We start from the raw sequence: 12526 nt of genomic DNA, 5'->3' as shown, positions 1-12526 counted from the left end.
TATCCCTGCTCCCTGTGTACCACACAGCGCGGCTGGCGCCCTGTGATGGGGCTGGGCTGCAGGGCAGGACTCCAAGGAGCCAGACAGCATGCATCCAGGGGACAAGATTTAACTGATGTAAGTATGTAATTGTGTATGTCTCTGTATGTACATATGTATGTGTCCGTATGCCTGTATGTCTCTGTATGTACAAATGTATGTGTCTGTATGCCTGTATGTCTTTGTACGTATGTGTCTGTATGACGGTATGTCTCTGTATGCGTGTATGTCTTTGTATGCCTGTATGTATGTATGTGTCTGTATGCCTGGATGTCTCTGTATGTTTGTTTCTGTATGTCTATGTATGTATGTATGTATGTATGTATGGTATGCCTCTGTATGTATGTCTATATGCTTGCATGTATGTCTCTGTCTGTGTGTGTATGTCTCTGTATGATTATTTCTGTGTTTGTATGAACCTTATTTTAAACAAAATGCATCTTCGCCTGTGTAACTAAAAATCCTAGCACCGGTCCTGGATAGCATTGCCATGGAGCCTGTTCATATAATTAAAGACTTTGGCTCCATGGCAATTAAACTGTATTTGGGTGGTCTGGGTGCCATTCACCTAATAATGTGCACTCAGACCTGAGCTATCTGGGGATATGTTACATGTCTGTGTTTTATGTATAAAATGTGTCTTTATGTATTTTAAAGTGATAGTCTGTTTTGTGTCCCCACATGTATAATGGAGTTTTGCCTTTGTCCTGGGAGATAATTGAATTACTTCACTAATTATCTCCAGGACAGAGAGGAGGAAGCCAGGATGCATTGTGGGAAAGTATTGTGGCTGTATGTACTAAAGTGATACATGCCTGTCTGCTGTTTCAGTCTTCCATTTGGTCCCTTAGGGGAGTGTCCACCAAGTGGGAGACCCGCATAAATACTGGGCAGGTAGCCCTCAGTAAACCAGTTCCTGCTTAACCCTCAAAGCGATGTGTCGTCTCGTTCTTTGGGGGAATTGGATTGTATGCTGACTGCCAGGAGTGTAAGCAGATTGTATGCTTTTCCTGTTCGGCTGATTCCAGGGTTCGTGTTTTTGCAGTTCGGGAGTTGGTGAATTTGTACAGTTTGGAATTCGGGAGATTGGTGATTGCTGTAGTTGCTGGTCTATGAAAAAGGGGATTATCGCCTAAACAATTTTTATCCCCTTCTGAGCGAAACGGTCCGTTACACCAGGTCTTCACTAACTATACCCTAAGAACAAGATATGGCGGTATGCCGTGTCACATTCTGCATTTTTATGGTAGTTAAACCAACAAATAATAAACATCTGGATCAAAGCAGTTAAGGCATGTGTTATAAAAATAAAAAAACATACAAGGCGTGTTACTGCCTTTTCAACCAATAGTAAAACAGTAAAACTGTACAATATCTTCCCAGCTGAAGGGGTCTGGATCTGGGTCTGCGCTTCCCTACTGAGCCTTCTCACTGGAGTGGAACAGATTTTGGTAGCCCTGTTCCAGCTCCATCTCCCGGGTCACCAGATGGACCAGGTCTTGCTCAATCTTATGAGTGTCGTCCCAGTCATACCTGCTCTCCCTCCACTCAAAGAGATCCTGGAACTGGGCTTGTGTAGCGCTCCCAAACTCAGGCTCTGCAAAAGTCTCCCATAACAAGCCAGGACCATCAAACTCCTCTCCCTCTGGCTTGTCATGCTCGGCTGTCCAGGGCAGGTACTGTGCAACATACCACCAAAGCGCCTGGTAGGCATCCTCCAGCCACATCTCCTGCCATACTAGGTGTTCCAATTCTCTCACCCATTCCTCCAGGGGCTGCTCTCCCAGGAAGGGCATCCGCAGGGCTACTCGCTTCTGCAACCGCTGCTCTTCCTTGGGGAATCTCCCGTCCTGCTGGTATTCCACAATACCCAGTGCCTGGTACCAGATGCCTTTGCGTACTGCATCTCGGTCATCCATGTCAGCCTCATCGAACTCCACTGCTGGTTCCATGCTGGTGCTGTCAGGGTCGCTGTACTGAGACATGCGTTGCCCTCAAATTGTAAAATCCAGAGCAATGGTGTCTCCTGTAGCTGTCCTTCTGGCTGTAGAAACGATCTCGCCGCTTGCCACCAATTGTAACGGACCGTTTCAGCAGACAAGGGGTTAAAATCTGTTTAGGCGATATGCCCCTTTCTGAGAGACAGGCACAGCTACTGTAAAATCACCAAACCTCACAAATTGGATATAGGTGAATGCATCAAACTCCCGAACTACATACAAGGGAATAAGGTAGCACTCCAAACTGGAACCTCACGAATAGTTGCTAGCAGACGAACAGGAAAAGCATATATCAGCTTACACTCCTAGCAATCAATCTCCAACAGCATACAGTGAATCCCCCCAAGAACGAGACAAGGCTCCGTGTTGAGGGTCAAGCAGTGGTCTGTTTATTCAGGGCTACCTGCCCCTGTATTTATGCAGGTCTCCCACCTGGTGGACACTCCCCTAGGGGACCAGATGGAAGACTGTAACAGCAGACAGACATGTATCATTTTCGTACACTCAGCCACAATACTTTCCCACAATGCATCCTGGTTTCCTCCTCTCTGTCCTGGAGATAATTAATGAAGTAATTAAATTATCTCCCAGGACAAAGGCAAGACTCCATTATGCACGTGGTGACACAGAAACAGACAATCACTTTAAAATACATAAAGACACATTTTATACACAAAACACAGACATGTAACATATCCCCAGATAGCTCAGGTCTGGGTGCACATTATTAGGTGAATGGCACCCAGACCACCCAAATACAGTTTAAGTGCCATGGAGCTAAAGTCTTTAATTATACGAACAGGCTCCATGGCATTGCTATCTGGGTTAAAGGATTCACATAAAACATAAAACACCGAATTTCCCTGTATTCACCAAATCCATACGAATTAGAACCAGGGGCTGGAGGTTCAGCGGTGCCTGCACGTAAAAGTGTCCGATTTTGGTGCATGAAAGCCGGGCAGAAAATCGCTGGCTGCCCGGGGAGATCAAGAACACCAACACCTAGCGGCCGCAAAGTGTAACAGCAGGCACAAAGTTAACAAGCAATTAAGCTGCGGTTAACCGCAGCTTCAGGGAGGTAAATAGGAGGCACACTCCAGCTCCTGGGTGGCCAATTAACAACGCCGGCCGGCTTCCCACGGCTCTGGGAAGGTTGGTGAACGGCTGTTTGTTCGGTATATGAAATCTACCGAACTGCTGTGCAGAAAGGGAGAAATAAATCCTTCTGCACAGTAAAATTAACCCTTTAGCTGCCGGTCCATAATCCAAAGGCAGTAGGCGGGTGTTCTATCAAAAAACCCTACCCCGTGAAAATTCCCTACCCTCGTCACTTCCGGTGACGCGGCCGCACCGGAAGTGACCCTCATCCAATGGAGGAGGAGGGTGTGCGCCGCCGCGCAGGCGCACAACAACTAGGCTAGGTAGGGATTTTTCACGGGGTAGGGGAAATTAACGCCACAGTGCGCACGCGCGGCAAAGTACTCCCGTCGGAGGTACAGCGCGCGTGCGCACTAGTGGCAAGGGAGAGAGGCTTTAATCCGACGATCAGAGTTCGCGCGTGCGCAGTATAGGGGTAGGGAATTTTGATGGCTATTAGCCCTGTGAGATCTCCCTACCCCTATACTGCGCATGCGCGAACTCTGATCGTCGGATTAAAGCCTCTCCCTGCTCCCAACACTCTCAGCCATCCAAGATTGAGGGTGAATTATGGTGGGACGGTGGGTGTTTATGTGCATTATATTGGGGGGGTCTGCGCAGAATTGGGGGGTCTGTGCAGAATTGGGGGTCTGCACAGACCCCCCAATATAATGCACATAAACACCCACCGTCCCACCATAATTCACCCTCAATCTTGGATGGCTGAGAGTGTTGGGAGCAGGGAGAGGCTTTAATCTGATGATGAGTCCGCGCATGCGCAGTATAGGGGTAGGGAGATTTCACAGGGCTAATAGCCATCAAATTTCCCTACCCCTATACTGCGCATGCGCGGTTTGTGAAGCGCTCCCTTGCAACTCGTGCGCACGCGCGCTGTACCCCCGACGGGAGTACTTTGTCGCGCGTGCGCACTGTTGCATTCATTTCCCCTAGCCCGTGAAAAATCCCTACCTATTTGGTGTGCGCTTGCGCGGCGGCGCACACCCTCCTCCTCCATTGGATGAGGGTCACTTCCGGTGCGGCTGCGTCACCGGAAGTGACGAGGGTAGGGAATTTTCACGGGGTAGGGTTTTTTGATAGAACACGGGCAACCAGGCTCCTCCAATACAATGTGGCGAGATTGGTTTCGTCACATGTGCATACAGTGCCCATCCAAGCACCTGACCGCTAAACTGATTATCTCCCAAATACAAAGTACTTAAGACAAAAACACCCCCATAATACAATAAAACCACACAGGCACCCCACATATCATACAACCCTGGATAGCTCTCATCCGAATTGGTAAAATAGTGCCAGGATCCATGAAAAAATGTTGAATCGCCACCGGGTTACATTTTGACTGGCCGCACACGAGGGCCAAGCCCAAAATAGTTCCAGCATAATTGTGTCTTGGGCCAATCAAAGAGTGGGAGTTCCTGCAGTCAAATGGAAGGGAGCTCCCCCTGGCTCTCAGGAAGCAATTGCTCCAATAAGTCTGAACCTTCCCTCCAAAAAGCGCTCTACTGGCAGGTCGGCAAGGGGGTCATCACACTACCTCAAGATGACCAAGGGACGCAAATTCACAGAGCAGAGTTTCCTTCCAGAGTATATATAACTGGTTTTAGTTGCTGTTAGACTCAGAGGATAATGAATAAATAGATAGAATAAAGATTATGCAAATTAAATATCAACTATATGCTATGATCTTACTACATACTGCCTGAGTTTACTGTCTGAACAAACGAGGTGCAACATCCCTCTTCTCTGTTTCTTTATGACATGAGCTACAACACACCTTGATAACACAGGTCCCTTCCCTTCCCTGAATAAGAGTGAGAAAGAAAGCCTTCAAATATATCATTTAAATAGTTCTGGAAATAATGTTTCTGGAGAACATCAAGCTGATCACAAACGAGTTGTGTCTGCTTTCCCCAGCTCTACTACATTGTGACAGCCCTCGGGAGCCATGAGACTGCTAATAAACTCTAGATAAGATAGTTTAGTACATTTCACGATGGATGACATCGACATCCGTTCTCTTATTTCAGTAAAATCTATTAGTTGTATCCACTCGGAAACACAGAGTGAGAGCAGTGTGTGAAAAGCAGGAGAAGGGAAAGTGAAGGGTGTGTCATAAGACTGTATCCAATCAGAGCGCGCTTAGATCAGCCTATAGGATGCCAGCTTGAGATCTATAAATGAGAGCCGGCTGTGAACGGAATTATTGACTGATCGGTATAGTGAATAGTGATCATGGCTGAAACTGCTCCTGCTGCCGCTCCTGCGGTTGAAATCGATTCTAAGAAGAAGCAGCCGAAGAAGGCATCCAGCGCCAAGAAAGCTGCCAAGCCGTCCGGTCCCAGCGTGTCCGAGCTCCTTGTTAAAGCTGTGTCCGCCTCTAAAGAGCGCAGCGGGGTGTCCCTGGCAGCCCTGAAGAAGGCTTTGACCGCCGCTGGTTACGATGTGGAGAAGAATAACAGCCGCCTCAAGCTGGCTCTCAAGGGCTTGGTGACTAAAGAGACTCTCGTCCAGGTCAAAGGTAGCGGAGCCTCCGGCTCCTTCAAGCTCAACAAGAAGCAGGCGGAGAGCAAAGACAAGGCTGCAAAGCCCAAGAAGGCACCGGCTAAAGTCAAGAAGCCCGCCCCAAAGAAAGCCTCCAAGTCTCCGGCTAAAGTGAAGAAGGTAGCCGCGAAGAGCCCGAAGAAGGCCAAGAAGCCGGCAGCCTCCGCTAAAAAAGTCACCAAGAGCCCCAAGAAAGTCAAAGCCGCCAAGCCCAAGAAGGCAGTGAAGAGTCCGGCTAAAAAAGCAACAAAGAGCCCGGCTAAAAAGGCAGCCAAGCCCAAAGCCGCTAAGAGTCCAGCAAAGGCTAAAAAGGCAGCTCCCAAGAAAAAATAAGCCCTGCTCGTATCTTGTTTTAATTTATATTTAAAAGTCCAAACGGCTCTTCTAAGAGCCACCACCTTGTCCTTTAAGAGCTATATTTGTGATAGGCACGTGTTTATTTTATAGAATGTCACACACACCATTTCTCATTCGTAAAGCAGGATCTAGTGCTAGAAAATACCTCGTTGGGATGTAAATAGAAAGTACCTTGTCAGTGCTACTCTTTATAAAATGTTTTTATTATTTTTTTGTGGGAAGTTGAAATTCCCTCCTTGCCAAGATATTGTGGGAGATTCATTAAACTGCAAAAGGCCAACTTTAGTCAGAATTGAGTGAGAAACGCATATAATCTATAGAATATCACCATCCAAAGTAGCCATACTGGCTTTATTTCCTGTTCAGTAAGATGATAAAGCAGAGACTAATTAAGGCTGTTGTCGAGCTGAATATTTACATGGTGATAATAAAGGGACTGCCATCGCCCTCTCTCACTTGGGAACCGGGCGCTTATTTAGATGATCAAACCGTAGGAAATAAGTGATACCGTGTGCTGTGAATAAGCCGACTTTCAAAGCAACACTAAATACATGATTTAAAAAAAAATCACGATCTTGTTTCATCCTTCGTGTTTACACAACTTTATGTTCAAGAGACAGAACCATTTCAGGAAAGAGGGGGAAAAAAAAAAAATGTGAATGAGGGCGGGACTTAACTCCGCCCCATGTGCTGCAGTTCTCCATTCGGTCCACCCGTGGTGTATATAAGGAGAGCGTTGCAGTGTATCCCGTATCATTGCGGCAGATAGTAAAACAGAACCATGTCTGGCAGAGGTAAAGGCGGAAAGGGTCTCGGGAAAGGCGGCGCTAAGCGGCACAGAAAGGTCCTGCGTGACAACATCCAGGGCATTACCAAGCCTGCAATCCGCCGCCTGGCTCGCAGAGGAGGAGTGAAGCGTATCTCCGGCCTCATCTACGAAGAGACTCGCGGGGTGCTGAAGGTCTTCCTGGAGAATGTTATCCGGGACGCCGTCACCTACACCGAGCATGCCAAGAGGAAGACTGTGACCGCCATGGACGTAGTCTATGCCCTTAAACGCCAGGGCCGCACTCTCTATGGCTTCGGAGGTTAAAACCCTGACTCGGCCTTACCGCATACCCCACTAACCCAAAGGCCCTTTTTAGGGCCACCCACCTTTTCACTGAAAGAGTCAATCTAATCACTTCAACCCTATATCTGACAAACTGCCTTCTACTGCTCAAACACATCGAGTTCTGAGTTTATAACATTCTCCTATGTAGAGTCAATGGTTATTGAGATCGTGTCATTCTCTAGTTACACATCGATTTGTCTGCACAGTTAGCACTCGATTTCTAGTAATTGTAGCGCTATATCACTCAACATTGCGATCTAGTGCAGTGCATTTAGATTAGACAGACTACCAAGATTTTAGAAGTATTGAATATAGTTACTGTTGCTTACATTTTATAACATGCTTGCAGTTTAAAGCCATTTCATTAGAAACATTATGACTAGCTGTATATAAATACACATGTATTCTTTTCCTCTAAGCAAGCCGTAGCAAATATAAAGTACTCCTTTACCTGCTGCCAATTCACATGATCGCTTGTAAATAGAGTAATTCGCTTCTACTGTCTACTAGATGAGTTTATTCACTGAAAATCTGTGAAGGTAAAATAGCCAAGCAGCTACTATAGCTACCCGGGGGGCATTGTTTATAAATTAGAAAAGAAAGAAACTGAATACGTCTAGATATTTAGTGATGTGCAGAGGATACAAAGACCGTGCATATAAAAGTGTTTAAACTCATTCCAGTGCAGATTTGGGGGCTCTTAAAAGAGCCTTTGTGGTGTTTGTGTGAACAAGTTAAGAGTTTAAGCTCTCTCTCCTCGGATCCTACGGGCCAGCTGGATGTCTTTGGGCATGATGGTGACCCTCTTGGCGTGGATGGCACACAAGTTTGTATCCTCAAAGAGACCCACCAGGTAAGCCTCGCTAGCCTCTTGCAGAGCCATGACGGCAGAGCTCTGGAAGCGCAGATCAGTCTTGAAATCCTGAGCGATCTCACGGACAAGGCGCTGGAAAGGCAGCTTGCGGATGAGCAGCTCGGTGGATTTCTGATAACGGCGGATTTCCCGGAGAGCCACAGTTCCCGGCCGGTAACGGTGAGGCTTCTTCACTCCCCCGGTAGCTGGAGCGCTCTTCCTGGCAGCTTTGGTGGCTAGCTGCTTGCGGGGAGCCTTGCCTCCGGTGGATTTACGGGCGGTCTGCTTAGTTCTGGCCATCGTAACAAAACGAGCGCGAATGAAGTCTGCGCTTACAAGACCGAGCTTTTATAGCCAGGCACGGCGTTTCCATTGGTTCATCAGGTGGGTGGAGTATTCTGATTGGCTGAACACAAATAGTTACTCATTTTAAAATACCCGCTCAAATCAACTGCTTATCCCCTCCCCCTCATTCAAAATACCCGCTCAAATCATCTGCTTCAAAGAAGGGATCTAGTCCTTCAGTGAGTCCTCCTGTCCTGACAGCATTTATTATAGACGCTACTAGTTGATAGGATTGGCAGTGGGCAGTAATGGCCGTATTACTCCCAATAGAATTATTAACTAGTGTGTAGGCTTTACCGAGGGGAGATGGGACATACACCTCTAACACATGCAGAGAGCCCGCTTCTTTACATGGGATTCTTAGTGTGATCACGTCTGATAAAGGACTCACAGTACGCCCAGCCGCCTTATAACCGAGCTACATGAGACAGAGCAGGGAATGTTACCAGGCAGCCACTCATTGAAACAATAATCCCCTTGTGCGGCCGTGAGTCCATGCTGTTGAGGCAGAGCTAACGCATCCAGCAGCCAGAGATCGGATCTGTAGAGCTGAATCTTATCCAAAGTTTCACGCAGCATGTTCAGACAGGGAGGGGGACAACCGTAAGTAAGCGAGATTCTCCCCCCCCTCCCCCCTTAGCAATAGAGGCTCAGGCACACTATATACACTTGACCCAATGTTTAACTCGATGCTGCTGCACGTATCATGGGTATACATTGATTCTAGCTCGCGTTCTAGAGTTGAAATGTTGTATACAGAATGGGACTGAGTGCAGGACGAGAACGCTTCCTATTTGACTTGTTACACGTTCATGGGGTGTGTGTGTGTGTGTGAGAGAGTAGATACAGGAAGATGGTTGCGCTCTTTGTGGAGACTGTGGGCGGCTCTTAGAAGAGCCTTTGTGTTTTTAGTCTAGACCGGTGGAGCAGCTGTCCGCTTTACTTGCTCTTTGATTTATGACTTTCGGTTTTCTTGGGCAGCAGCACAGCCTGGATGTTGGGCAAGACACCTCCCTGGGCGATAGTCACTCCTCCCAGCAGTTTGTTGAGCTCTTCGTCGTTACGGACAGCGAGCTGGAGATGGCGGGGAATGATGCGGGTTTTCTTGTTATCTCTGGCGGCATTCCCTGCCAGCTCCAGGATCTCAGCAGTCAGGTACTCCAGCACTGCAGCCAGATAAACGGGGGCACCGGCTCCAACACGCTCTGCATAATTCCCCTTCCTCAGCAGACGGTGGACTCTGCCGACTGGGAACTGAAGACCAGCGCGGGATGAGCGAGTCTTCGCCTTTGCACGGGTCTTTCCTCCTTGCTTTCCACGGCCTGACATGTTGGTTCTAGAATTTCGCTGATAATAAAACCTCACCCCCCCTTTACACGGGCTATTTATAGACACACTCTGCTCTGTGATTGGATGGCTTTGCAAGCAGCCAATTAGACACGCGCTGTACAGGATACCAATCAATTGCTGAAACTATGACATCGTTTCGTCACCTGTCTGTGTTGACCAATCCCATCACAGAAAGTGGAAGGGCTTAATTTGCATGGCCTGCCTATAAATAGAGCCGCCGGAGCGCGCAGACCGTCATTGTATTTCCAGCAAACAGCGTAGATCATGCCTGATCCAGCCAAGTCCGCACCAGCCGCCAAGAAAGGCTCTAAGAAAGCCGTGACCAAGACTCAGAAGAAAGATGGCAAGAAGCGTAGGAAGACCAGGAAGGAGAGCTATGCCATCTACGTGTACAAGGTGCTGAAACAGGTCCACCCCGACACCGGTATCTCCTCCAAGGCCATGGGGATCATGAACTCCTTTGTCAATGATATCTTTGAGCGCATCGCAGGAGAAGCCTCTCGCCTGGCTCACTACAACAAGCGCTCCACCATCACTTCCCGGGAGATCCAGACCGCCGTGCGCCTGCTGCTACCCGGAGAGCTGGCAAAGCACGCCGTGTCCGAGGGCACCAAGGCTGTCACCAAGTACACCAGCGCCAAGTAATGGCATTCTTCTACTTTACTATAAACCCAAAGGCTCTTATAAGAGCCACCCACACTGTCTGTCAGAGCTCTAATCCTCGTGATAAACCCACTAGTATCATCTCTGCTGCTCTCGGTATTCACTGTTTAGTGAATCTCACATATTGCTCAGATTGTCTTGTACCACTAGGTCTGAATTGCCTTCCCCTGCTAGATGGATCTTAAACTGAAATCCGTCTTTAGAAAACCTGCTCCATTCATGGAAACCTGCCCAAATAGACCCCTTACTTAATATTCCTAGATCGTCGGGTAGCAATATAAAATATATATATATACACTACAATAGTTAAAACTGGCTTTCCATAGACTATGTGCCAAATAAGTGATAAATGTAAGGACTGCTCCTGAAAACAATCAAACCTTAAGCGCTATGACAATACTAACTGTTGAACAGGCTAGTGAGTTACACAGCAGATCGTATCTGGAATGAATCTTCAATTCTGTTTATGAATATAACAAAGTATCTAAGTTTGGGCTCATACATTCTGGATAGCTATTTTGGATTACGTTATCCTACCAGCTAGTACGGTCTTGTGACATACATTTATAGTGATTACCCAGTGAAATTTCCATTTACTAGCAATATTTAGAAGACAATCCATTTCTTGCTATATTGTTTTTTATTTATTTTTATGGGTTGAGATTCTATGTGTGGCAATTCTATATCAGATAAATAGATTGTATGTAGATTGCTCTGGCTTTACGATTAGCCCTTAAAGGAACACTATAGTCGCCTAAATTACTTTAGCTAAATAAAGCAGTTTTAGTGTATAGATCATTCCCCTGCAGTCTCACTGCTCAATTCTCTGTCATCTAGGAGTTAAATCACTTTGTTTCTGTTTATGCAGCCCTAGCCATACCTCCACTGGCTATGATTGACAGAGCCTGCATGAAAGGAACAAAAAAACAAAAAAAAAAAACTGTTTTCACTTTCAAACAGATGTAATTTACCTTAAATAATTGTATCTCAATCTCTAAATTGAACTTTAATCACATACAGGAGGCTCTTACAGGGTCTAGCAAGCTATTAACATAGCAGGGGATACGAAAATCTTAATTAAACGGAACTTGCAATAAAGAAAGCCTAAATAGGGCTCTCTTTACAGGAAGTGTTTATGGAAGGCTGTGTAAGTCACATGCAGGGAGGTGTGACTTGACAGGGAGCTACAACAAAACTTGTCTGCAACTCCTAATCGGATCGGGCAACCACCGTGATCCGATAAAACTTTGAACAGAGTGCTCTCACTCCCAGGCAGTGGTGTATCCTGGTTTTGTGCTGTCCTAGGCAGGACAAAACTCAGGCGCCCCCCTCCTCCCCCCCCCGCCACCCACACCCAACCCTTCCCTCCACCCCGCATTCTAAATATACACACACACACACACACACTAACAGACACACTCACAAACAGACAAACACACAGTCACTAACAGACACAAACTAGCACACACACACACTCACTAACAGACACACACACTCACTAACAGACACACACACAGTCAGACACACACACTAACAGACACACTCACAGGCTAACACACACACACACACACACACTAACAGACATACAAACACACACACACACACACACTAACAGACATACACACACTCACTCATCTCACTCATACTAACACATTTTTATTTTTTTTTAAATTCTTTATTTTTGTTGTGCACAAAAGTAACAAAAAGCCTTGGTGCGCCACAACAGCGACATCAAGAAAAATTGATAGACATTTGCAGTACAAGTCGTGGCATTCGTTTGTCAAGGCACTTTTTTTAGATTAATGAGATCAATATTTTGACAGCTTAGGTTCTCGTTTAGTTTAAATGATTTACCAAGATTTAACAAGATGCACACGTCAGGTAGGAATATTCAGAGGAGTGACAAAGAAGGAAGGTGCAAGGTAAGTTATAGGCATAAACAAAGACTCGTTCGACAGATTAGGTCGTCATAGACATTTGGTATGGGTAGCAAGATATGCAATTGTTAACATATAGGTAACCAAGTGTGTCAGGTTTAAGCTATGCTAAAGCAGGTAACAGGTGTGGTGAAACCAACTTCGCCACTGTGAACTGGAGAAGCCTGGT

At 46.6% G+C, this 12526-nt stretch overlaps 5 protein-coding genes across 5 annotated transcripts; 3 read left to right on the top strand and 2 right to left on the bottom strand.

The window, feature by feature from the left end:
• Positions 1 to 5429: 5429 nt before the first annotated feature.
• On the top strand, positions 5430 to 6114 carry LOC134601353 (histone H1B-like). The gene has a single exon (XM_063445827.1). It carries the CDS (start codon positions 5430 to 5432, stop codon positions 6069 to 6071), a length of 642 nt encoding a protein of 213 aa, XP_063301897.1. The 3' UTR covers positions 6072 to 6114.
• A 750-nt stretch (positions 6115 to 6864) lies between these two features.
• Positions 6865 to 7249, top strand: LOC134601352 (histone H4). Its single transcript, XM_063445826.1, has one exon. It carries the CDS (start codon positions 6877 to 6879, stop codon positions 7186 to 7188), a length of 312 nt encoding a protein of 103 aa, XP_063301896.1. The 5' UTR covers positions 6865 to 6876; the 3' UTR covers positions 7189 to 7249.
• Positions 7250 to 7928: 679 nt separating this feature from the next.
• On the bottom strand, positions 7929 to 8362 carry LOC134601351 (histone H3). The gene has a single exon (XM_063445825.1). It carries the CDS (start codon positions 8360 to 8362, stop codon positions 7952 to 7954), a length of 411 nt encoding a protein of 136 aa, XP_063301895.1. The 3' UTR covers positions 7929 to 7951.
• Positions 8363 to 9331: 969 nt separating this feature from the next.
• On the bottom strand, positions 9332 to 9742 carry LOC134601350 (histone H2A type 2-C). The gene has a single exon (XM_063445824.1). It carries the CDS (start codon positions 9734 to 9736, stop codon positions 9347 to 9349), a length of 390 nt encoding a protein of 129 aa, XP_063301894.1. The 5' UTR covers positions 9737 to 9742; the 3' UTR covers positions 9332 to 9346.
• Positions 9743 to 10021: 279 nt separating this feature from the next.
• LOC134601349 (histone H2B-like) lies at positions 10022 to 10453 on the top strand. The gene has a single exon (XM_063445823.1). The coding sequence runs from the start codon at positions 10022 to 10024 to the stop codon at positions 10400 to 10402; it is 381 nt and encodes a 126-aa protein (XP_063301893.1). The 3' UTR covers positions 10403 to 10453.
• The last annotated feature ends 2073 nt before the right edge of the window (positions 10454 to 12526 follow it).

Source organism: Pelobates fuscus, chromosome 3 (assembly GCF_036172605.1).
Source record: "Pelobates fuscus isolate aPelFus1 chromosome 3, aPelFus1.pri, whole genome shotgun sequence".
Lineage (NCBI taxonomy): Eukaryota > Metazoa > Chordata > Amphibia > Anura > Pelobatidae > Pelobates > Pelobates fuscus.
This window is presented reverse-complemented; position numbering and strand designations above follow the sequence as displayed.